At 43.3% G+C, this 26509-nt stretch overlaps 1 protein-coding gene across 2 annotated transcripts in view; it reads left to right on the top strand.

Moving 5' to 3' along the window:
- Positions 1 to 26509, top strand: part of LOC122001622 (DUF21 domain-containing protein At2g14520-like) — a 37154-nt gene that overhangs the window by 8697 nt on the left and 1948 nt on the right. For both annotated transcript variants that reach the window (XM_042556472.1, XM_042556473.1), the window contains exons 5-10: positions 3418 to 3504; positions 4053 to 4192; positions 4257 to 4344; positions 5081 to 5154; positions 25241 to 25413; positions 25553 to 25821. In XM_042556472.1, the coding sequence (XP_042412406.1) occupies positions 3418 to 3504; positions 4053 to 4192; positions 4257 to 4344; positions 5081 to 5154; positions 25241 to 25413; positions 25553 to 25821 (831 nt within the window). The remainder of the gene's footprint in view (positions 1 to 3417; positions 3505 to 4052; positions 4193 to 4256; positions 4345 to 5080; positions 5155 to 25240; positions 25414 to 25552; positions 25822 to 26509) is intronic.

Consider the following 26509-nt stretch of genomic DNA (forward strand, 5'->3'; position numbering starts at 1 on the left):
CAGATCATAGAGCGTGTTCGAAAGTGTGTTGAGGATGTGACCACTGCACAACACTTCGTTCTCCTCCCACTTGGCCTATTGCTTCCTTAATTCTTCTGAATCATCATTAGTGGGTGGTGGAATTGCACGAAGATCAAGGTTGAACACGTAAGAGACCTTCAATCAGTGAGAAAGAATGTCAACTTGTTTTTCCACCGGTTGAAGTTTGTTCCCGTCCCATCAAACCTATCAAACCTATCTAGTTTGACAAAGTCTTGATTCATAACCTTGATAGCAAATTCTTGAGTGGACTCCATGGTTATGAAGAAATAAACTCTTTAAGATTGTAGGAAGATGTCCTTCAGAGAGGCTTTGGAATAGACCCGAGGCTGAGACCTGAAGTCGAGATGCTGAGCCTGAGGCAATCTAAGGCGTGTAATCACTTTCCTTAAAGAGTTTATTACCCCACTATCTTGCTAGACTGGATTATAATGGGCAATCTCTTCTAGGATACAATAGATTCTCAAACAACAAAGTAGCAAGTTCTTTGGTTATTTGCATAAGAATAGAGAATGATTATAATGTTTAATTTGGCCAAGAGCACTTATTTATAGAGTTCTTTCAATTAGCCATAAAAGGATACAACCATCCATTAGCCATGTTGGACCGACTAACGTGGAAGATAAAGTTTAGCGGGGTATCCTAGTTCGTCGAGCGGACCGTGCAGTGCTGAGTGGACCAGGTATTGCCGAATGGGCCTATTACGGTCGAGCGGATGGTGATAGCTACATGGATAAGTAAGCCGGGCTCTGCCCCTGGCCGGGTTAAATGACCCTCCAATAACGAAGAGAAATAAGCAGCAGCTGGTCTCACTGACCGGGCTTGGTGTCTGGCCTGAGCGGGATAACCGTGGACAGTCAGGAAACAAGGAAAGTGACAAAGTCGGCAGGTCTTGAGAACACCATTGTGCGGAGGCAGCCTAGTCGAGTGGACCTCAAACGGCTGTGCATGACCCATCAAGTATCTTGTCATATTCTTTTGGGAGTTTGTACCGCTGACAGTTGAGCATGTCCAGCAGGCAATTGTACGTTAGAAGCTTCCAGGCTGTCACGTCAGAAGATTGCATGACTGCTTAAGGTATGGCGGTAGAGACACTTTTTGACCTATCTATTCCTAGGACATGTGCCTACGCCTTGAGATGCTTGCACGAGCACCATGTTAACACTATAAAAGAGGGTTCCTTGCTACAGGGAAAAGTATGCGCAACTTCGTCTTCTACATCTACTTGTTACAGTTCCCATTTCTTGAGATCACCGGACACTAACTTGAGTGTCGGAGGGCCAATGCCGGAACCTCTTCCCGGCCTGACACTGATGTTTGTTGTCTTGCAGAGCTACGTGGAGTCTTCGCCGCATCAACCGTATAGCTACATCCCCAGCTGACCATCTTAGTTGGTTTTGGACAGGATTATATTTGGCGTCGTCGGTGGGAAGCTCACCTGAATTTGAAGTGTTGAGATGGAGGATGTTGGACGACTCGCCACGGTGATGTTGACGCAAGAGGAGCTCGACATGCTAGTGCAAGCGCGAGTAGTGAAAATGTTGGAGCAGCAGCAGACATTAGTCGGTCGCCAAGTAAATGAACCCGCAGCATCGATAATAGGCCAATAGGCCGATTATAGAGACCGAGTGGGAAACGCCGCCCCTCGTCTACCGGATCAAAACCGTTGGTCACAAAGGGATCCAATTGTTCACATTTTAAACATTGTTTACAATGAAAACCATTGATCACAAAAGGGATACAACTTTTCAAAATGCAAACACCGTTCACAATGCAAACTAAACCTCAATAGGAAGAGAAAGTATGATGAAAGTACAAAACAAGTGATTGGAATTATGTGTGCATACCTGTGCCCGCGGGAGCAGGCTCTCTTTTATACCTTTTTCCTTGCGGAGAAGGAGGAAGCCACATCCTATAGTTCCCCCATGTTCAGGTCAAGGGAAACCACCTTATGGTCGTGGTGATACCATGTCTCTCCATGTTCGCCACTTGCTTGAGTAACCACCTCCTCCATATGTAGGCTATGGGTGATCAGGAGCTCTGAGTCGGGCGTCGAGTAGCCTTGGTCTTGGGGCCAGGAGTGGGGGGCCGAGTAGCTAGCCTTGGTCCCGGAGTCGGGAGTCGTGCGCCGAGTAGCCTTGATCTTGGAGTCAGGTCAAGTCTAACCCGGCGTGGGTGCGATTCGAAGGGTCTGAACTCGGGTCTTGCTTTGATTAGACTAGGCTTTGTATGACCTCTGACTTACCGCGCAGCTTGACCTTTGACTTCCCTGTGCCCCGTGGGGCCAAACTATCTCTCCCATATCAATAATTATTCCCTGATTCTCTAATTTTACACAATAATTTGACTTCTTTCTCAATGGTTGGTTATCCCATTTGTTATTTTGAATTGTACAATTTAGCAACTAATCATTGGTATGGACAGTTGTGGTTTATATCAAGAAGACAACACCTGCGTTTTCTGATAAATTCACCCTGTAATTTCTTTTCAGGGTTAAAATTTGTTCTGTTTCAGAGGTAAAACAGGTCTGTTCCAGAGTTAAAATAGGTCCAACCTATCTGTGAATAAACAAAATGATTGCATTGATATTCTGAAAGTCTTAGCTGCAAATGGTATTGCATTAATAAATAGTGAATAGAAGCTGAAAACAAAAGAAAAGTAATAAAAAATGAATAGATATTTTTCCATAGTGTCCTTAGTATTAGGCAGCGAACTGTATGATCAATAAATTTGGAATGTTGTACATGTACAAAGGATGCTACTGTAGGCTAGAATTTAGAAACTGGTGAAAAGACCACATTACTTATTGCAGTTCAGCAGTTGTGAAATCGTTTATTTATTGCAATTCTTACATTCTATATTGTGAAGGGGAGCCTTGGCGCAATAGTAAAGTTGTTGCCGTGTGACATTCTTGTCACGGGTTCGAATTGCAGAAACAACCTCTTGTAATACAAGGTAAGGCTGCATACAATAGATTTAATGTGGTCTGACCTTTTCTTGGGATTTCGCATTGACAGGAGTTTCGTGCATCGGACTACCCTTACATTCTATACTGTATATTCCCTATATTAGCAATTCTATACATTCTATACAATTAATCACCTATATTGGTACAAAACTGATTCTTTTCCATTGGGATACTCATGCTTTGCTATGACTTTCTTATTTCAACCCAGTTGTTAGATTGTGGGCTGGAATAATCTACAAGAATAACCAATCTTTACCAGACATGCAGACATTGTAAAATTATATTATATTAGTAAACTAGTATAATGCAATTCAAGCTAAAATATATTGCATGTCTTAATCTTTTTGATATTTTCTTGGCCTTGTCTTCTATCTGGTTGATTTGTTTTGTTTTTACTGTGTTTTATGTAGTTATTAGATTGGATATTGGGTAAGGGGCATTTTGCACTTATGAGAAGGGCTGAACTGAAGACACTAGTTGATATGCATGGAAATGAGGTAAGCTTTGAGTTATTGGTTATCACTGTTTAGATGGTTGTTTGTTAAAAATATGAAGATCTTTGCTCACATTCTGAACCACATATGATTTCTACAATCACATATGGCTCGGGTTGGCTGTCCTACTGTATAATATAACTGTGTCAAATCTTTGAATTCTCAAAGAGTTGTCTCATACACAGCATTACCATTTAAATTGGTGAGCACATCCTGGCATTCTGCATATGCGCGCGCGCACACACACAAAGAAAAGAAAAAAAGAGAGTAATGAAACTAAGAAGATGTTGAAAACAAGTAGGTATTATGTCATTGTTAATTGCAGTAGTCCTCCAAGTATAAAAAAGATCCATTCATGAGAGTTACATTTACTATCTCAGTGTCGTGAAAAAAGAATTTGCTTCCATTTTGAAGTATTTAGGCTTCTTGACTTTGGTTTACTTGCTTTTGTAGTTTAGCAGATGGATATGTCATTTTAATGGGTCTAAATTCTGGACTAATGATTGCACAAAAGTTGTAGAAAGACTTATTATTTTCTTCTTGGTTCTTAGGCAGGTAAGGGTGGTGAATTAACTCATGATGAAACAACTATTATCACTGGTGCTTTGGAGTTGACTCAAAAGACTGCTAAAGATGCCATGACACCAATATCAGATACCTTTTCACTTGACATAAATTATAAACTCGACATGTATGTTGCATTAGTTATTGAAGTCCCTTGACATTCCCCAGTGTTAATCTTTATCTATTTTCAGGCACACTCTAGGTTTAATCATGACCAAAGGGCATAGTCGTGTACCAATTTACTCTGGTAGCCCAACAAACATTATTGGCCTCATCTTGGTAATTTTATTAGACATCTTTTATGTTCTTGTGTTTTTTTTGGTTTGGGATATATCCATCATCGCTTCTGAATTTTAATGGCAAATAGCAAAGCATAATAAATAATCATTCATCTGAAGAAACTTTATTTATTAACCAATATATCACACAGTTGTGTTCTAATAAAAAACATTGTTTGTACAAGGAAAGGCAAATATTATAATTTGTTTATTTTTCTGTCTTCAGAATTTTGTCCATATTAAAAGAGTTTAATTGTTATATTTCTCCAAAAACTAGTTGAATCTGCAATGGGGCACATACTCACTACTAAAATTTTATGTACAATAAAGCAGAAGTTCCTATAAAGGGAACTAATTAAACTTTAAAGATTAGGAGTTTCATAATTCTTACTTTCTTATGCACGCTGAACTTAAAAGGGCAAAACAGTCATTATTCCTGGGCTCTTGGGAATATTATATACTTAGGTGTTACATGAATATTTCCTGCATTTGTATAAAAACCATGTATCTGTTTAAACAAATGGAAAGTGGGTTTGGAGGGAACAGAAGATGGCTTAGTTTGGCCCAGGAAGTAGACAAATGAGAAACAAGACAATATAATGAAAATCATAAAATGAACCACAAAGTTTTCCTCTCTTTTGCAAGTTTGAGCTATTATCCAAATCAGAATTGTGGGTCTCTTTTCTCTGTTAATCTGCTCAAGATCCTCCAATTTACATATATCTAGTTGTTCTCAGGTTAAAAATTTGATTACTTGCCGACCTGAAGATGAAGTTCCTATAAGAAATGTTACTATACGATGGATTCCCAGGTATGATCTGACCTTTGTATGCAGATGTATTATGAAGATAAAGATATCTTCTGATCCAATATATGCTTGAATACTCAAAGTCATTAAAGTACTAAAGCATAGATTCATCAATGGTTTGCTTTCTTACACTCATCTACACAAAAAACAATGCAAAGAGTTGGGCTAACAATACAGATGAACATAATAAAGATAAAAAAATGCAAGCTAACAGAGACTAAAAGGTTGATTCTCTTAATCATGTGTCCAAACAGAGAAATTATGAGCTGTGAACTACAAAGAACCATGTTATGTATGAGATAAGGAGATGTTGCATATCAATCGGGAGCAATTATTTGGTCTCTTGTTATTTTGACTTTTGAGATACACATGGATCATTTTTTTTAATCTGGTTCCTTTTTTAATGACTCATGGTGCTTTCTGATCTGTGTGTGTTACAACAACCAAGTCTTATCCTACTCTTTGTATATGCTAAAAGTTTTTTTTAGTAAATTTTGTAGTCATGTAAGATCAAAGTGCTATAATTTACTATAGTAGGCTCACATAAAACGGTTGGCGTTCATCATATTAGAACGTATTCTCACATAAAAATAATATTTGATATTTCATGTTATTTACCTGTAGTGTCTGTACATGGAGCAGTCCTGCTACTGAAAGCAAAGCAAGCAGTGAGCACAAATGTTTAATATAGTGTAAAGTGAGAAGCAAGAAATCTCAAACAAAAAAAGGAAAAGAAATCAAAACACATTAAATTTCATTCTAATCTACATTTTACATGTACTTGATGTTATCCTCTACTCTACAGTCCCAGACTGCTGAAGATGGCTGCATCTTCTGCTAGGAGATGTGCAATATGAATTGAGCCTTCAGCTTTAGATATGCTTAGAGATGGTGAAGGGTGAAGAATGAAGAGGAAAGTGGCGAAGAGAGGGAAAATATACTTTTAACTAGATTAGAACTAGAGTAGGTTTAGAGGGGAAGAGATGTTTGTTGGGACCAATTATGTAGCTAGAAGGGGGTGAATAGATCGGCGCGATCTCGTGCTCGTCGTTGCTTGCTTCTTGTGATGAAATGCAGCGGAAAATACAAAGAAACAAACACACAACGCTAACTCTAAGATTTACTTGGTATCCACCTCAACAAGAGGTGACTAATCCAAAGATCCACACACTCACGCACCCTCCACTATGAAAACACTCCTTTACGGTAACTACCGAAGGCGGAGAAGCCTTACAACACTCTCAATACAAGAAGTAAGGAAAGGAAAAACAAAATACAAGCAAAAGCTTACAAGATATGCACTGAAAACCCTAACCCTAACTTCTTGTTGTAGCCCGCCTCTTGATCTTGGATCACCAGCAAACCTTGCTCCAAGAACCCCTCAAGAACTGGCGGTAGAGTGGAGAAGAAACTGTGGAGAGCTGTTGTGTCGCTGGAGAAGAATTGAGGAAGCAGAAAGCAGAAAAACGCTTGCCAACGGCTTTATCCGCGCCAACGGTCGAATCCCAATCGATTGGATTGCTCCCAATCGATTGGGGAGACTTTGGATCGATCGGTTGATCGATCCAGAGCGCCTCTGTGCTCTCGGGAATTGCCTGGATCGATCAGCCGATCGATCTAGAGCTTATTGCGCGAAATCGCACCTCCCAATCGATCGCTCGATCGATCGGCTGATCGATTGGGAGGCTTTCTGTTCGCGCGACACTTCTCCCCAATCGATCCACTGATCGATTGGGAGGAGGCTTGTCGCGGGGACTCTCCCAATCGATCGACCGATCAATTGGGCATGAGCCAATCGATCGGCTGATCGATCCAGCCTTTGTTTTTGCCCAAAAACAAGTCCAAAGTCCCCTAAATCAACATCCGGTCAACCGTGACCTGTTGGTACATCATGCCTAGCATCCGGTCACCCTCGACCTGCTAGGACTCCCTCACCAAGTGTCCGGTCAATCCCTTTGACCCACTCGGCCTTATCTCCACCAGGTGTCCGATCAACCTTGATCCACCTGGATTTCCCGTGCCAAGTATCCGGTTAATCCCTTTGACCTACTTGGACTTCCCAATACCAGATGTCTGATCAAACTTGATCCATCTGGATTTCCTGTGCCTGACTTCACTCACCAGGACTTTCACCTAACTTCACTCACTAGGATTTTCCTTCTGCCTAGCTTCACTCACTAGGACTTCTTGTTGCACGGCCGCTCACGGGACTTTCCATCTTGCCTTAACCACTCAGTCTTTCGCTGGCCGCTCGGGACTTTCACCAGCTTCACTCACTAGGATTTTCCTTACTGCCTAGCTTCACTCACCTTCCGACTTCACTCACCGGGATTTTCACTAGCTTCACTCACTAGGATTTTCACTCATTCACCAGATTTTCATACGCTAGCTTTTAGGATTTCACAGCCGCTCACCAGGATTTTCACCTAGCTTCACTCACTAGGATTTTCCTTCTGCCTAGCTTCACTCACTAGGACTTTCACCTGGCTTCACTCACTAGGATTTTCACCTAGCTTCACTCACTAGGATTTTCACCTAGCTTCACTCACTAGGATTTTCCTTCTGCCTAACCTCCCAGTTAGGACTTTCACCTGGCTTCACTCACTAGGATTTTCCAATCAAGTATCCAGTCAACTTTGACCTACTTGACTCTCCTTCACAATCTCACCACATGAACAATTTCACCTGCAATCTCCATGTCTTGTCTCCATGTATTGTCAAACATCGAAACCCAAACATCAAGACTCGAGATTGAACTAATTCAAGCTTAGTCAACCAGGTCAACCTTGACCTAGGGAATATTGCACCAACAATGTTAACAGGGAAAAATATTGTACTGGCCTTGTAAGTTTTAGAATGACATATTATAGAGTACATATATCTAAAAGAACTGGTTGGACTGGTCAAATGGGAGAATAGCAAGATTGTCGGTGCAATATTTCCTAGGTCAAGGTTGACCTGGTTGACTAAGCTTGAGATGACTCAAACTTGAGTCTTGATGTTTGAGTTTCGATGTTTGATAATACATGGAGATTGTAGGTGCAATCGTTCATTTGGGAAGATTGTTGGTACAATTCTCCTCTGGTCAAAGTTGGCTAGTTAGATGTGAAGAAGAGTCAAGTAGATCAAGACTGACTGGATAATTGACTGAGAAGTCCTGGTGAGTGAAGCCAGACAGTTGGAAAATCCTGGTGAGTGAAGCCAGGTGAAAGACCTAGTAAATGAAGCTAGGCAGAGGAGAAGTCCTGATGAGTGAAGCCAGGTAGTTGGAAAATCCTTATGAGTGAAGCCAGGTGAAAGACCTAGTGGGTGAAGCTAGGTGAAAGTTCTGGTGAGTGAAGCCAGGCAGATGTGAAAGACCTAGTGAGTGAAGCTAGGCAGTATGAAAATCCTAGTGAGTAAAGCTAGGTGAAAGTCCTGATGAGTGAAGCCAGACAAATGGGAAACCCTAGTGAGTGAAGCTAGGTGAAAGTCCTAGTGAGTGAAGCCAGGCAGATGGGAAACCTTAGTGAGTGAAGCCAGACACGTGGAAATCCAGGTGGGTGAAGGTTGACCAGACACCTGGTATTGAGAAGTCCAAGTAGGTCAAAGGGTTGACCGGATATTTGGCATGAGGAGAAAAGTCCAAGTGGGTCAAAGGGATTGATCGGACACTTGGTGAGGAAGTCCTAGCAGGTCGAGGGTGATCGGATGCTAGGCATGATGTCCCAACATGTCATGGTTGATCGAATGTTGGTTTTAGGGATTTTGGACGTGATTTGGCAAGTCACATGTGAGTCCAATCGATCAACCAATCGATTGACTCATGCTCAATCGATCGGTTGATCAATTGGGTGAGTCCCGCGACAAAGGCTTCTCTCAATCGATTGGTTGATCGATTGGGGAAGAATCGACGTTGCACAGAATGCCTCCCAATCGATTGGGCGATCGATTGGAGCGCTGGAAATCGCACGATAGCCTTGAATCAATCGGTTGATCGATTCAGGCGATTTCCAGAGAGCACAGAGGTGCTCTGGATCGATCGACTGATCGATCCAAAGCCTCCCCAATCGATTGTGAGCAATCCAATCGATTGGGATCCGACCGTTGGTGCTGAATAAAGCCGTTGCGAGCTCTTTTCATACCTTCACCCGATTCATCTCCGACCTTCACAGTACCTTCTCCACCACTCACTACCAGATCTTGAAGCTTCTTGGAGCAAGGTATTTTTGCACTTCCAAGGTCAAGAGGTGTTCCAAACAAAAAGGAGAAGCTAGCTAGGGTTTTATGCTGTAAAATCTTGTAAGATTTACTTGTATTTGCTTCTTCTTTTCTTCTTGTTGTTGAGTGAGTTTGTACGAGGTTTCTCCACCTCCGGCTGCGACCGAGAAGGAGTGTTTTATAGTGGAGAGTGCGTGTCGTGTGTGGATCCTTGGATTAGTCACCTCTTCTTGAGGTGGATACCAAGTAAATCTTTGTGTTAGCGTTATATTTGTGTTTCTTGTACTTTTCGCTGCATATCATCACCAAGAAATAAGCAACGACAAGCGCGACGAACTATTCACCCCCCCTCTAGCACATTTCGACCCTAACAAGTGGTATCAGAGCGAGGTCGCTCTTCACCGGAATTATCGCCGGAAGGGCAACAAAGCTAGAGTTCAAAGAAGTTGAAGCAAATTCAAAGTCGAAGACTTCATCAAAAGGCTTAACTTCAAGATGGAATTCCGAGATGGACTCGGATTTGACACGAGGGCGCCTCCACCATTTACTATGACGAGCTTCGATTTTTGAAAATCAAGAATAAAAAATTTCTTAATGATAGAGATAGAGCAATGGTTTGCTCTAATGGAAGGCTTCGAAACTCTAAGAAATTCAAAAGGCAAGATCCTCAAGAAAAGCAAATGGAGCCAAGAGCAAATTCAAAGGAGCGAGACAAATGACAAAGTGATCAAGCTATTGGTCAATTTATTTCCAAGCAATATTTTGGCTCAAATTGGAGAATTCGAGGATGCCAAGGAACTTTGGAGCAAATTGCCAAAGATTCATGAGATCCCCTCCACTGTACCAAATCAAGAAGAATCCAAAGAGGGCGGCTCAGTGGATCAAGGTCAAGAACAAGAGGACTCCGAAGTTGAGAGATGCTCAACTTCCGAAGAGGAAGTCAAAGAAGCCTCATCTTCAAAAGAATGCAATGAAAAGAGCAAGGAAGGAGCATATTCATTGTTCCATGTACAAGATGAAGATGAAGAAGCCTCCACCTCTAGGATTGAGGGGGAGAGACCTTTATTGATACCGGATCAAGAAGGAGAAATTTCTACATCCGGGTCAAGTGGAGGATCAAGTGTCATCCCTACATGTGAAGGTAAAAATGTTTCAATTAAAAATAAAAATCATATTATATGTTTTGAGTGTAAGGAACATGGGCACTACAAAAGTAAGTGCCCTAAATTGGCCAAGAAGAAGGGTCAAGTGGCACATAAGGGCAATGAGAAGCCCAAGGAGATCGTCCCCACAACAAAGAAGAGCAAGGAGCACATTGTGTACTTCTTGTGTCAACAAAAAGGACATTATCGGAGTCAATGTCCAAAGGGGAAGAAGGCGGTCAAAGTCAAGGGAGGAAGCACAAGTCAAGGAGGAACTTCCAAGGTAAAACCCAAGGTATCATTTATTGAGCCTATCCTCTTGAATTATGGTAAAAAGCATGTTAATTCTAGTTTATATCATTTTAATGCTATTTATCATAAAAATAGGAAGCATGATAGAATTAAGGAGAATTATATAGCCTATTATGCTAAAACCACTCAACCTAAGGTTAGAAGGGTAGAAAATAACTTAGGCAATAACTCTAAGAATTCTAGTTATTTGCCTAAGAAAAAGAAAAATCAAGGTGTTAGTGAAAAATCAAAGGTTGAGGTGTTACGGAAAGAAAATCAAGTCTTGAGGTCAATACTTGATAAATTGGAGAGGACCCTTAGAAAAATTACAAATGAAATACAAGGGTCCAAGAATCAAAACCTAGGTCTAGGAGTACAAAAGTCATTCAAGGGTTATAGAGGTTTGGGATACAAACCTAAAATCAAAAAGGATGTGCCTTCTTACCATAGGGTTCTATATAGCTATGAAACCAAGTTTAGGTCTAGTGGTCAAGTCAAAAATACTAGGGCAGTTATCTCTAAGAGTATTTTTGCGACAAATGTGACTAAGACTTCAAAAAAGTCTAAGAAAGTCACTAACAAGGTCACAAGGGAAGAAATCTCTAGAGTTGACCTAGAAAAGGTGACCAAGACTTCTAAGAAGCCTAACAAGGTCATTAGGAAGGTATCTAGGGAAGTTATCCCTAGTGAGTATCTAGAGCATCCAAGGAGCACCAATAGGTTTTGGGTTCCTAGGAGCATTTTCTCTACCCCTTAGATGAGTTAGAGAGTGTCAACTCTAATTGGAAGGGTAGTTAATCCAACCTTGATGAAGTTGACACTCGAAGAGCATTTTCAAGGTAATTATTAACCTTTGAAAATGAAGTGGATTGTCATTTACTCTTTAAAAGAGTAAAATGTGCCATAATTTAAAAATTTTGATTTTCTTTTAAATTGACACAAATTGGGAAAGCATAAGAAATACCAAGTTGGGATTTTGATATTTTATTAGGGATTTAAAGGCAAATCTAAGCTTAAATTTAAAATCATTACTCTTTGAAAGAGTAAAGTGTGCCAAACATGGAGGAATATACTTAATTTTAATTGACACAATTTAATCATGGGTTAAAGAAATGCCAATTTGGATTTTGGCATTTTCATGAGTAGATAAGGGGCAATCTAGGTTAATCTTAGGTTTAGCTAAGGATTTAAGGACACTTAGATAGATAATCTAGGTATTCTGTTTAAGCTAAACTATCATGCTTTGCTTGTCCATCATATGTCATGACATTATTTTTACATTCATGCTTTATTATGAAAAACACAAAAATATCATATCATGTCATACATACATCATGTAGTTATAGCAAATTTTTTTTTTTTGAAAATTATTCATTTTGATATATGCCATAACTCATCATGCATCACTTTTAATTCCTTGCAATTATGGACAAATGACATTTATTAACAAGTAACATCCTTGGTGGATGTTCAAAATTCTTAAAATGCCTATGATCCGGTGGTAAGGACGGGGGGATCAGTCGTTGGCGGGAGGTCAATGACACGTGGAGGTCAAAGGTCAAGAGGGTCAACACCAAGGTCGCGCCGAGCGGACTGGCGGACCATCCCCGGACATTCGGCTGCCCGGGCACCCGACCCGGATCTCCCAGGCGATCGGACAAAAGACAACCCGACCATGGGGCGGGTTACCAATGCTCAAGGTAAAAGAGTCTTTAAGCCGAGCGGCCAGGACACTCGGCCGAGCTGCAGGACAGTAATCCACAATCCCAACCGAGCACGTGAATAAGGCTTCTTGGAGGACATGAGCGCCGAGCGGCCGTTCCGCTCGGCTCAGGAACAGATAGGAGAGCTAGGAGACAAAAACGACAGCTGGTAGCTTCATCCTCGAAACACCTGTCGCCGACAAACAGCACGGTCGGCGGCCGAAGCGGACAGAATATCGTACGGTAGAATCTTCCACCGTCACATCTGGGATATGCTCGGACGATTGCGGATTGGCGTCAGACGCATTTTTCTAACACAACCTTACTGAGGTATGTTTGGGGAAGCGTGCACGCATCGAGAAGCGTGCCCGCGCCTCCCCAGGGTTCTATATAAGGACCCCCAGACTTCGACGGAGGTATGCACTCTTGATCACTGTAGCCACAGTAACGTTACTCTGCTTCTTCGCTGCCTGACTTGAGCGTCGGAGGGTCGTCGCCGGGAAACCCCTCCCGGCTCGGCTTCTTTGCAGGTTCGCCGGAGATCTACACCACCAGTCGGAGACAGCGGAGAGTGCCACGTCCCCAGCGTCCGTCGACTCAGCGCTCAGACAGGATCAAATTGGCACCGTTTGTGGGAACGCACCTGAATCCGAGTAGAGACGAGGGAAGAAGCTGGACGCCAATTCATGGTGACGCTCTCCCCCGAAGAATTAGACGCGCTCATCCAAGCGCGGGCGGCCAAGATAGTCGAGCAGCAGCAAAAGGCTCAAGCCGATCGGCTAGAGCAACAGGCAACGTTGGCATCAGGCGGTCGGGCAGCACCAGACGACCGGCCAGAGCAGCTCTCAATATGGGCCAGAACAAAGGTCCGACCGGCACTCAGGTGGAAGCTCCGCCCGCCCCGATACCGTTCCATCGGGCTGTATTCCAAACGCCGTCAGAGGTCGCGCAAGCCAACCTCGACCGAGGATATTCGTCAAACGAAGCCCCCGAGCGGGACAATAGAAAAGGCAAGGAGCCAAAGACAGACTCGTCCCCCGAGCGGATCAATAGGCAGTTCTCCGAGGCCATCCTACGTGATCCGCTGCCAAGGCATTACGCGCCCTCGGCGATCGGGGAATACAATGGAACCACCGACCCGGACGACTATCTGGGTAAGTTCGACAATATAGCCACTTTGCATCAATATACAGAAGACGGACGACCCGGAATGTTCCACCCTACTCATGACTTTGATGGATTTCGACGAGTATATTGTATCCTCCTCACTCCACGGGTATTCGGGAGTCGAGAAATTGAGTCAGATTTTATGCTGGTCGGCAAGTCAGTTTTTTATTTTTATTCTTTTTCAGTCATAGAATTTATCATAGTTTTTCGAGCAAGGACTCCTGTGCCGATCGGCCTCGTTTCCATCATATCCGAGCCACACGCTCGATTCGATCCGAGCCACGGGCTCGATGTCGAAGACCCCGTGCCATTCGTCCGGGCGTATATTATCCGAGCCATCGGCTCGATGTCGAAGACCCCGAGCCAATCGGCCGGGCGTATATTATCCGAGCCACGGGGTCGATGTCGAAGACCCCGAGCCAATCGGCCGGGCGTATATTATCCGAGCCATCGGCTCGATGTCGAAGACCCTGTGCCGTTCGGCCGGGCGTATATTATCCGAGCCATCAACTCGATGTCGAAGACCCCGAGCCAATCGGCCGGGCATATATTATCCGAGCCATCGGCTCGATGTCGAAGACCCCGTGCCGTTCGGCCGGGTGTATATTATCCGAGTCACAGGCTCGATGTCGAAGACCCCGAGGCAATCGGCCGGGCGTATATTATCCGAGCCATCGGCTTGATGTCGAACACCCTGAGCCAATCGACCGGGCGTATTGTTGGTTGCTACTCGGAAAACCTAATGGTTCCACTGTACAAAAATTTTGTACAAAGGTCTGAACCTTTTCCTAGCTACCATGTGTTCTTTTAAATTAAACTCGGATCGCCTGCGGAACTTAACACGTTTGATCCTAAGTTTAATTTATTTGTTCTTTTAGGTTTAGACTTGGATCTCTTGCGGAACTTAACACGTTCAATCCAAATCACCTAGGTTATTAATTCCATTAAATATTAATTTCCAAAATTGGCTTCCAGGACTGCATGGCGAGGCACATGACCTTTTTGGATATGGGAACAACCACCACCGCCTAGACAAAACCTTTTAAGGAAAGCTAATATTCAATTTCCTTAAATAACTTTAGGTCAACCAAAAGGAACAATCAAATCACAAGGAAAAGAAAAATAAAAGAACACAACATCGAAAACTAATTCGAAATACTAGAATCGTATGCCTCTTGTATTTGGTATTTTACATGAAGATAAAACTAACATGATGCGGAAAACTATATTAGTTATACCTTTTCTTTTGCAAACAAAAAACCTCTAGGTCTTCTACCGTATTCCTCTTCTAATCCCGGACGTTGTGTGGGCAACGATCTTCCGAGACGAGAACCACCAAGGCACCTTCTTCTTCTTTGCAAGGTTCGGCCACCACATGACTCCAAGAAAGGATGAGGTTCGGCCACCACCACCAAGCTCCAAGGGATGCAAGAACAAAGCCTCCTTTCTCTCTTTTTCTCCAAGCTAGATCCGGCCACCACAAGGACTCCAAGAGAACAAGATGGTTCAGCCACAGGAAGGAGAAGAGAGAAGAGGAAGAGGCCGGCCACCAAGGAAGAGAGGGAGGAAAAGAATTATAGAGTCATTCACCCATGAAGGCACCTCTACCCCCTCTTTTATAATCCTTGATCTTGGCAAATAAGGAAACTTCCTTAATTCTTTTGCCATGAAAAGGAAAAATTTATTTAATTAAAAATAAATTTTCTTTTCATTATAACATGGCCGGCCACTTATTTCCCCAAATCAAGGAGAGTTTTAATTAAACAAGAATTAAAACTTCCTAATTTGTTTCCGGAAATTTATAAAAATTTCTTCAATAATTTTTATCCCTTCATGATTGGTTTATAAAAAGGAAATTTAATAAATTAAAAATTTTCTTTTAAACATGTGGATAAAAAGAAAGTTATCTCTAAAAATTAAAATCTCTTTTAATTTACAAATGAGGAAAGATATCAAATCTTTTCTTAATCTCTTGTAGAAACTTATAAAAGAGAATATTTAATTTTTAAACTCTCTTTTAAATCATGAACATGGTTAAAAAGGAAAGTTTTCTTAAAATTTAAAATTCACATTTTAATCAACAAATAAGGAAAGATTTCAAATTTTAAACTCTCTTTTAAACATGTAGATGATTTACAAATAAGGAAAGTTTTTACCAAAAAATTAAAACCATCATTTTAATCTACAAATAAGGAAAGAGATTAATCTTTTCTCTTAATCTTTTGTAGAAAGATATAAAAGGAAATTTTTAATTTTTAAATTCTCTTTTAAAACCATGATATCCACATAAGAAATAATTTTAATAAAAATCCTTTTTAATATTCTAGTGGCCGGCCACCTAAGCTTGGGACCCAAGCTTTGGCCGGCCACTTATAATTGGCTCCACCAATAGCTTGGGTTCCAAGCTAGCTTGGCCGACCTCATTGGATGGGTAAGAAGGTGGGTATGTGGTGGGTATAAATCTCTATACACAAGAGGCTACGATAGGACCGAGAGGAGGAATTGGTTTGGTCTCCTGATAAGCATCCCGTGTTCGCCCGAACACACAACTTAATTTCATCAATAATAATTCATTCTACTAAAGAACTATTATTGAACTACCGCACCAATCCCAAATTACATTTTGGGCTCCTTCTTATTATGAATGTGTTAGTCTCCCTGTGTTTAAGATGTCGAATGTCCACTAATTAAGTGAGTTACTAACAACTCATTTAATTAATATCTTAGTCCAAGAGTAGTACCACTCAACTTTATCGTCACGTCGTAAGTCCACCTGCAGGGTTTAACATGACAATCCTTATGAGCTCCTCTTGGGGACATTATCAACCTAGATCACTAGGACACAGTTTCCTTCTATAATCAACAACACACACTATAAGTGATATCATTTCCCAACTTATCGGGCTTATTGATTTATCGAACTAAATCTCACCCATTGATAAATTAAAGAAATAAATATCAAATATATGTGCTTGTTATTATATTAGGATTAAGAGCACACACTTCCATAATAACTGAGATCTTTGTTCCTTCATAAGGTCAGTATAAAAGGAACGACCTCTAATGGTCCTACTCAATACACTCTAAGTGTACTAGTGTAATTATATAGTTAAGATAAAATAATACCTAATTACACTACGACCTTCCAATGGTTTGTTCCTTTCCATCTTGGTCGTGAGCTACTGTTTATAATTTATAAGGTACTGATAACATGATCCTCTGTGTGTGACACCACACATCATGTTATCTACAATATAAATTAATTGAATAACTACATGTAGACATTTGACCAATGTGATTCTTATTTCTAGAAAAATGTTTATACTAAAAGCTAGGCTTTTAGTATATATCCTAACACGTATATTATCCGAGCCACGGGCTCGATGTCGAAGACCCCGAGCCAATCGGCCGGGCGTATATTATCCGAGCCATCGGCTCGATGTCGAAGACCCCGTGCCGTTCGGCCGGGTGTATATTATCCGAGCCATCGGCTCGATTTCGAAGACCCCGAGCCAATCGGCCGAGCGTATATTATCCGAGTCATCGGCTCGATGTCGAAGACCCCGTGCCGTTCGTCCGGGTTTATATTATCCGAGTTACAGGCTCGGTGTCGAAGACCCGTGCCGTTCGGTCGGGTGTATATTATCCGAGTCATAGGCTCGATGTCGAAGACCCCGTGCCGTTCGGCAGGGTGTATATTATCCGAGTTGTAAGCTCATTGTTGAAGATCGTCGAGCGGCGACGTTAAACTCTAGAGTCGGACCGGCGACTATAAACCCCCCGGCTTAAAGACCGTCGAGCGGCGACGTTAAACTCTAGAGTCGGATCGGCGACTATAAACCCTCCGGCTTGAAGACCGTCGAGCGGCGACGTTAAACTCTAAAGTCGGACCGGCGATTATAAACCCCCCGGCTTGAAGACCGTCGAGCGACGACGTTAAACTCTAGAGTCGGACCGGCGACTATAAACCCCCCGACTTGAAGACCGTCGAGCGGCGACGTTAAACTCTAGAGTCGGACCAGCGACTATATACCCCCCGGTCCGAAGACCGTCGAGCGGCGACGTTAAACTCTAGAGTCGGGTCGGCGACTATAAACCGCTCGAACGTGATAGCATCGCGCCGATCAACGAAAATCTAACGGAAGGTCGAGAGACCGGTCGACATAGTTATGAGGAGCACTTGAAACGAAAGACTAACAGAGCAAAAGTTGACATTCTAAAATTACATTTAAAATCTCGCCGACCAAGGGCAAAGTTACAGATGCCATTCATTAAATTAAGGTCGTTTAAGCCGACCGGGAGAATTACAGAAAATACTTTTCACTCAAGAACGTCAAAAATAGGCTCGGGAATGTGCTCCAGCAGCCTAGCCAGATCCTTGGGGGGGATAGAAGCCGCCTCCGGAAGCAGACCCTTAGCCTTCAAGTACGTAGTGGTGGCTTGGATGGCCTCTTCAAAGGCAAGGACCAGCCGATCGCTGAACTTGTTACCAAAGTCATACAATCGGAAGTAGTTGTGCCTCATCGCCGCGAAGCGCCCTGGTTCGCCATCTTGGTATTCTTTGAAAGCGGCTCGGGCGGCTTCTAAGGCGTTTTGGAGATCTTTATTGTCTCCTTGAAGTTTAGCCTCAGTAATCGATCGACCCTTTTGCTCAGCAGAAAGCAGATCGGCTAACTCCTGGACATGCTGCTTCAGCGCTCGGGCCTGCAGATTCTTGGCCTCTAAATCGGAGATGGTTGTATTTTTCCTGTTGGTCGCCAGTTTCATCTCCCGGTCGTGAGACTTGACTTGGGCCTCAAGGCCATCTACCCTGGTCTCCAAGCCAGAGGACTTGTGCCGTTCGACCTCCAATAATTTCTCCGATTTGCTCAGTTCGGCTCGAAGCGTGGCGTATGATGGCCCCTGAGCTGGCGCTCCTCCGGAAATTTGAAGTTTTTTTAATTCTTCCTCCAGGGCGGCCAGGCGATTACTGACCGCAATGTTCTCCACCCAGTACTGTTCAGACGGAATAATGTCAAGAACCAAGGTTAAGCATACAGTAGGTTAAAGAGCATACCCCGGTTGCTTGTTGTAGATGGCTGTCGCCGAGCTGCCCGGGGGTTATGATGGCAACGCGAGCCCTCGCATCTTCCCATACTTTGGCGAGCGGTCCTCGGATGGTGATCTGATGCTCCGGAGTAGTTGGCCGATCAACGGCCAAAAGGAACTCTTCAGTGGGAAGATGGAGGACGGCCTTGATCGTTCGACGGCCGCTCGGATCTGATTGTGAAGAGATGGATCGACCGGATGACTCGCCGAGCGGAGCAGAAACTATTCCTGAGCGCCTGAGCCGAAGACGAACCCGGGGCACAGAACTAACGGGTCGTGCTTCGAGGGAGGCCGCTGGTTGGTCGAGCTGGGAAGGAGTTCGGTCCGAAGAGATGACCTCGGTTAAAGCAGGGACTTGGTTGACCATTTCAGAGGGGGCGTCAACTGGCTCGGTCACCGGTTCTACAAATGTGAGATCCGTTCGGCGCCGTTTACGTGTTATCAAGGGGGAGTCGTCGGCCGACTGCCCCACGTCTTCAGAGGTAGGCTGACCGGCTGACAAGATAGCATCACCGATCGCTCCGGTTGCAGGGATCCGACCGGTAGACTCTCTGGCCTTTGTTGGAGCTTCTTCGCTCTCGCCCTCATGTGAGCCGATCGGTGCGATCCCCAGATCGGCCATCTCCTTAGCCGCTGTTGCTTCTATTTCGGCGACCTTCAATTTCATCCGCTCGGTGGCCTTGGCGCGCCACATGATGTTAGCTACATAAAAGAAGAATAAATCAGTTAGACCAAAAGGAGCGGGGACAGGGAGAGCGCTTACCCATGGTGCTCGGAAGCTTCGTTCGGATCGGGCTCAATCCGAATATGTACAACACACCCTCGTGAAGTAGCTTATTGATATTGAACCTCTGACCGGCTAATAGATTGGCTGCATGAAGATAATCCGGTTGGCTCTTGTATTTACCGAGGTCCGGCGGGCTTGGCACAGTGGTCTGCCATTTGGTGCGAAAGGATGGCCGTTCGGGAAAGCGAAGGTAAAAATAATTTTCCTTTCAATGCTTGTTCGAGGTCGGCATCTTGTCGAAAAAGACAAGACCGATCCGCGATTGGAAGAGAAAAGGACCCCACTCAGACTGTTTGGGATAGTAAAAATAATGGAATACTCTGGGGACTAAGGGAATGTCGTGCAGCTTGAAAATGATCACTACACCGCACAGCAACCTAAAAGAGTTCGGGACAAGTTGGCCGAGCGGGAGGCGGAAATAATTACAAACCTCAAGGATAAAAGGATGTATAGGGAAGCGTAGGCCGGCCACAAATTGGTCGCGAAAGAAACAAACAGTGCCGGTCGGCGGATTGTGGGTCCGATCGGAAGAGGTGGCCAAAACTAATCTATGGTCAGGAGGAAGTTCGAATTCGCGAAGGAAGCGTCCCACGTCATCCTCGTCAAACCGACTTACCATGGTCATATACCATAGGCCAGGGGAAGGGTCAGAAGGTTGCGAGGTGCTAGCCATCGCCGGGACAATACCGAGGAAGAAAGGACTGAGGGAAGAACAAAAGGGTTGACGGAGGAGGTTGGAACTGTATTGAACGGGTGCAAAGGCCACCGGAATGGAGAACACAGAAAAAGGTAAAGATAGGAGAAGGCTTACTAGGAGGCGAAGCGTGAAGAAGAGGGAGGTCGAAAGTTCGTCGGGTCGCCGAGGCAAGCGAACGTCGAGAAACTGGACACGAGAGGAATCACCAAAAGCACGAAGGCAAGAATGATAGAAGGAAGATCAGCGTCGGCATTTCATAAACCCGGGGCTTAGTCCACAGCAACCGTTCGATCCAGGTCATCGAAAGGAACGTCGGCATCGGACCGTCGGATTTGAACCGACGTCTGTCCCATCAAAGATGACGCCCTCGCCGTATGATGACGGCGGACTTGCCAAGTGGCGATCAGTGATGGGGCAACATTTAATGAACATCATTACTCGCGCGTGGGCAACTTAAAGAGGATTGACACGAATTCCGAGGAGACCCGACGACTCCGACCGTCCTTAGAAGCGGTAGCGCGACAAGCGGCAAATAGAAATCAAAACTACCAAGGCATAGCCATCAACTCGCCGGTCGGCCGAATGGACCTCCCTAGAGCCGAGTGGAGGTACACTTTCAGGAGCGGCAGAGTGGATGTCGCTCGATCAAACTTATAATCCAGTTAGTCGGACTTAATGCCTCCTTCGACTAGACTTGAGGGGGAGGCATGTGATCCGGTGGTAAAGGCGGGGGGATCACTCGTTGGCGGGAGGTTAATGACACGTGGAGGTCAAAGGTCGAGAGGGTCAACACCAAGGTCGCGTCGAGCGGACTGGCGGACCATCCTCGGACATTCTGCTGCCCGGGCACCTGATTCGGGTCTCCCAGGCGACCGGACAAAAGACAACCCGACCATGGGGCGGGTTTCCGATGCTCAAGGTAAAAGAGTCTTTAAGCCGAGCGGCCAGGACGCTCGGCCGAGCTGCAGGACAGTAATCCACAATCCTAGCCGAGCACGTGAATAAGGCTTCTTGGAGGACATGAGCGCCGAGCGGCCGTTCCGCTCGGCCCGGGAACAGATAGGAGAGCTAGGAGACAAAAACGACAGCTGGTAGCTTCATCCTCGAGACACCTGCCGCCGACAAACAGCACGGTCGGCGGCCGGAGCGGACAGAATATCGTACGGTAGAAGCTTCCACCGTCACATCCGGGATATGCTCGGACGATTGCAGAATGGCGTCAGACGCACTTTTCTGACACAACCTTACTGAGGTATGTTTGGGGAAGCATGCATGCATCGAGAAAGCGTGCCTGCGCCTCCCCGGGGTCCTATATAAGGACCCCCAGACTTCGATGGAGGTATGCACTCTTGATCACTGTAGCCATAGTAACGTTACTCTGCTTCTTCGCTGCCTGACTTGAGCGTCGGAGGGTCGTCGCCGGGAAACCCCTCCCGGCTCGGCTTCTTTGCAGGTTCGCCGGAGATCTACACCACCAGTCGGAGACAGCGGAGAGTGCCACGTCTCCAGTGTCCGTCGACTCAGCGCTCGGACATGATCAGCCTAGATAGAAATGCATGATCCCTAGTTTAGGGCAAAATCCAAACTTTACATCTCACAAAGACTTATAAGATGACTTGTATGTGTTTTAGTGCACATTAGATACAAGTGAGATGTTAGGACGATGAACGAAACTCAAGATGTTGATTTAGTGCATCTAGTTGAGTTTTAGGTTCATCAAAACACATAGTTATGTGTTTTCCACTCATTGGGAAAGCTAATGTATAAGTCATGTGCATTGAGCCCAAAGAACATGGTTGGATATTGGTTTTGAAAATCATTTTAAAATGCTTTTGGAAAACCTTGGTGAAGACTATCTTTTGATAGTAATCATCATTGAAAAGTTAGGCACAAACTTGAAGAAAACACTAAAGTTTTTAAGTTTTTGTCAATTTTTGAAAATAGGAAGTATTTTCATAGAAAACTATTTTTCCTTGATAGTATATACCCTAAGTAATGTCTATACAAATTTTCATGATTTTTAGAATTTTGTAGAATTTTTGAAAAGTTTCTAAAGTTCATTGAAATTAACCTTCAGAAAATCAGGGCTTCAATCGATCACCCGATCGATTGGAATGCCTCAATCGATCGGGTGATCGATTGAGAAGGCAGGTATCACAAACAGAAACTCAGTGGATCAATCCACCGATCGATCCACTCTGCTTTAATCGATCCATTGATCGATTGAAGTGCTGAATTTGGCTGGGAAAGTCTGTTTTCAGTATTTTAGACCATGTTGAGTCTAGGTAATCATTCCTAATCCCTCAAAACACATTTGTTTAGATTTAGGGGGAGTTTTTATGATGAAAACAAGATTGGATTGGTTAAGGAAGACTAAATAGAAGTTTAGGTTGAGGTTTAGTTTCATTATTGGATTTTTAAACCTCAAAGCTTCTAAATTTGAGTTTCCTAAAGATTTAGGGATTCCAAGTCATTGTTGTTGCAATGACAGAAGTTACATGCATGTCTTTAGGGGGAGTTACTCTTTAAGGACATGAAAATTTATTTTCCGACACCATTGAAGGTGGTTAAACCTTTATTTTGAAAAACAATGCTCAAGGTTAAGCGTTGAAAAACAATGGAGAGTGGATATTTTCATTATGGGGTTATGGATGCTCTAGGATGAGCATCATAACGTGGAATAATGCTCCAGGGTGAGCAGTTAATACAGTGAAGGGTATGAGACCTTCATTGTTGGATAGGTTAACGCTCAAGGGTGAGCGTTGAAGATAATGAAGGGTATGAGACTTTCATTATGGTGTTGTGACCAACGAGTGAAGTTGTGAACAACGGTGAGTAACTCTTCAGGGGGAGAGTTCTTTTTGATGTGTGCCAATAGGGGGAGAATATAGAGTTTAAAGACCTTCATTACCTAAAGAGGGAGTTTGCCCTCCAGGAAAGGGGGAGAATGAAAGAAACTCTCATTCATGCCTTGGCATGAAGGAAGTTGAGCCTATGAGATTAACCTAACTTAAAGGTATTGTCAAACATAAAAAAGGGGGAGATCGTTGATGCAATATTCCCAAGATAAAGGTTGACCAGGTTGACTAAGCTTGACATGACTCAAGCTTAAGTATTGATGTTTGAGTTTCGATGTTTGACAATACATGGAGACTCATAATACATGGAGATTGCATGTGCAATCATTCATTTGGGGAGATTGTTGGTACAATTCTCCTCTGGTCAAGGTTGACCAGTTAGATGTGAAGAAGAGTCAAGTAGGTCAAGATTGACTGGATACTCGACTGAGAAGTCCTGGTGAGTGAAGCCAAGCAGTTGGAAAATCTTGGTGAGTGAAGCCAGGTGAAAGACCTAGTGAGTGAAGCTAGGCAGAGGAGAAGTTCTGGTGAGTGAAGTCAGGCAGTTGGAAAATCCTGGTGAGTGAAGCTAGGTGAAAGACCTAGTGAGTGAAGTTAGGTGAAAGTCCTGGTGAGTGAAGCCAGGCAGATGTGAAAGACCTAGTGAGTGAAGCTAGGTAGTATGAAAATCCTAGTGAGTGAAGCTAGGTGAAAGTCCTGGTGAGTGAAGCCAGGTAGATGGGAAACCCTAGTGAGTGAAGCTAGGTGAAAGTCCTGGTGAGTGAAGCCAGGCAGATGGGAAACCCTAGTGAGTGAAGCCAGACACGTGGAAATCCAGGTGGGTCAAGGTTGACCGGACACCTGGTATTAAGAAGTCCAAGTAGGTCAAAGGGATTGACCGGACACTTGGTGAGGAAGTCCTAGGAGGTCAAGGGTGACCGGATGCTAGACATGATGTCCCAACAGGTCATGGTTGATCGGATGTTGGTTTTAGGGATTTTGGACGTGATTTGGCAAGTCACATGTGAGTCCAATCGATCAACCGATCGATTAACTCATGCTCAATCGATCGGTTGATCAATTGGGTGAGTCCCGCGACAAAGGCTTCTCTCAATCGATTGGTTGATCGATTGGGGAAGAATCGGCGTCGCACAGAATGCCTCCCAATCGATCACCCGATCGATCGGGAGCCTCCAATCGATCGGGCGATCGATTGGAGCGTTGGAAATCACATGATAGCCTTGAATCGATTGGTTGATCGATTCAAGCGATTTCCAGAGCACAGAGGCGCTCTGGATCGATCGACCGATCGATCCAAAGCATCCCCAATCGATTAGGATCCGATCGTTGGCGCTGGATAAAGCCGTTGCGAGCTCTTTTCAGACCTTCACCCGATTCATCTCTGACCTTCACAGTGCCTTCTCCACCACTCACTACCAGATCTTGAAGTTTCTTGGAGCAAGGTGTTTTTGCACTTCCAAGGTCAAGAGACGTTTCAAACAAGAAGGAGAAGCTAGCTAGGGTTTTATGCTGTAAAATCTTGTAAGATCACCATTTTTTGACTTGTTTGGGCTTTTTAAAACCTTGTCAGGTGACACTGCATCTCGAGCTTTGATCAAGGTATGTGCCTTGCCGCCTTCTTCTATTATGCACCTAGGTGAACTCTTGTCCCTCAAATTTTAATGGCACACAAGGGGTGGAGCCTACTGCCCTAGCACCTAGGTGCCTCTTTTCAAAACACTGTTTTATGAGGTCATCAGATTGCATTTTCATAGACAAAATTTGATATTAATTTTTAGAAACAGCTATGGTTGACCTAGCAAGGTTTTAAAGATTAGTTAGACAACTGTGAGAACCTTACTGTGTTGGCTTTAAGAGTATAGCAGGTTAGGGGGCTTATTTTTGGTTACATTAGATGCAAAATAGCAATTAGATCTAGAAATATAACTATATTACGTGTAGTAACAAAACCTTTGTACAATAACTAACTAAATTTTCTTTGCATTTCCTGTCAAATGCATTACATGATATAGGATCACATGTTTCAAACTGGCGTTCACAGTAATTCGTGTAGATAATTCTTATGTGCATTGCTGCCACTCTTTCTTTTTCTGTTCCTGGATTCTTTCTTCTACTGTGATGCTTCAGAATTTGTAAAACTAAATTGGCTTTGCCAGGGTGTTCGAGGATGATCCTCTCTATGACATACTGAATCAATTCCAGCAAGGACATAGTCACATGGCTGTGGTTGTTAAGCGTATAAAAGATAATGGTATGCCAACAGAGAAGAACAAAACAACTATGCAAGAGAACATAATGGATCAGAACAGGAATCACAATGATGTCCATGGTATCCCCACAAACTATAGCGCTGTCTTATTTTTTGTTAATGCGATGAATTTACACCAGAAAATTGTCCATCAAATTACTTGAATGTAATGGGAACTTGTAATTTGTATACTTTGAGGTAGCGATTTCTCATTTTACAGGCAACGAATCCCAATCAGTTATTTCTGATCCTTTGAATAGCACTGTCAATGCATCCCCTGTGAATAATAATATTCAGCAATCTCATAGTCCTGTTAAGAGAAGCAACATGGAGAAACGTGGGGATGCACGCTTACAGGGCAAGAAATCTGAACGAGGACGGCATGCCAATATTCTTGATGTCAATGCAGACACTCTTCCAAGCTATTCATTAGATGAAGAAGTAGTTGGAATTATAACAATGGAAGATGTTATGGAGGAATTGCTACAGGTGGATAATCTTATGGTCGAAATACTTGTCCAACAATTTTCTGAGTTAACCCCTTTTCTTATTCACTAAATATATTTTCCATTTTCTAAACTGCATAGTTCTTGTACTTATTTGTCTGCAAGATTTCCTGAAAACTGAGTGTTTTTATTTTCCTTGGAGTCGTGAATAATTTGTCCTCGTCTTGAATCAGTATGTCAAATTCTCAATGGTTCTCTGGAATGCTTGCTCCAGTATTTGCAGTTAGTTTTATATTTTTTCTGTTAATGTCTCTAATGAATGATTGATTACTTTGACAGTAATGCTTAACTTACCATTTTATAATGTTGAAGTACACATTACTTTGCTCTAAAACTGATTATCATGCCAATCTCTTCCAGGGTATGTAGAGATCCATCCATGTCATACTCACCACATCATTTGTGTTATATAATTGTACTTCATACACATAAATTTGAAGTCTTTAATGTATAGATATAAAGCCTTAAGAAAGTATTATTTACCGTGTTTATGAAAATATCAGAAAAGTTACTTGTACCTGATCAGCTATCCTTCATTATTCAGATCTGTTCATTGCCATAATTTACTTCCTCTTTGATGATACAAGTACTTTAATCATTGTGTTTATAGTTTCTGATGAGTAGATCATTAAATGCCAGATAAGTAAGGTATCACTCTTTGATCAAGCCGA

The sequence above is a fragment of the Zingiber officinale genome, chromosome 7A (assembly GCF_018446385.1).
Source record: "Zingiber officinale cultivar Zhangliang chromosome 7A, Zo_v1.1, whole genome shotgun sequence".
In the NCBI taxonomy this organism is placed as follows: Eukaryota; Viridiplantae; Streptophyta; class Magnoliopsida; order Zingiberales; family Zingiberaceae; genus Zingiber; species Zingiber officinale.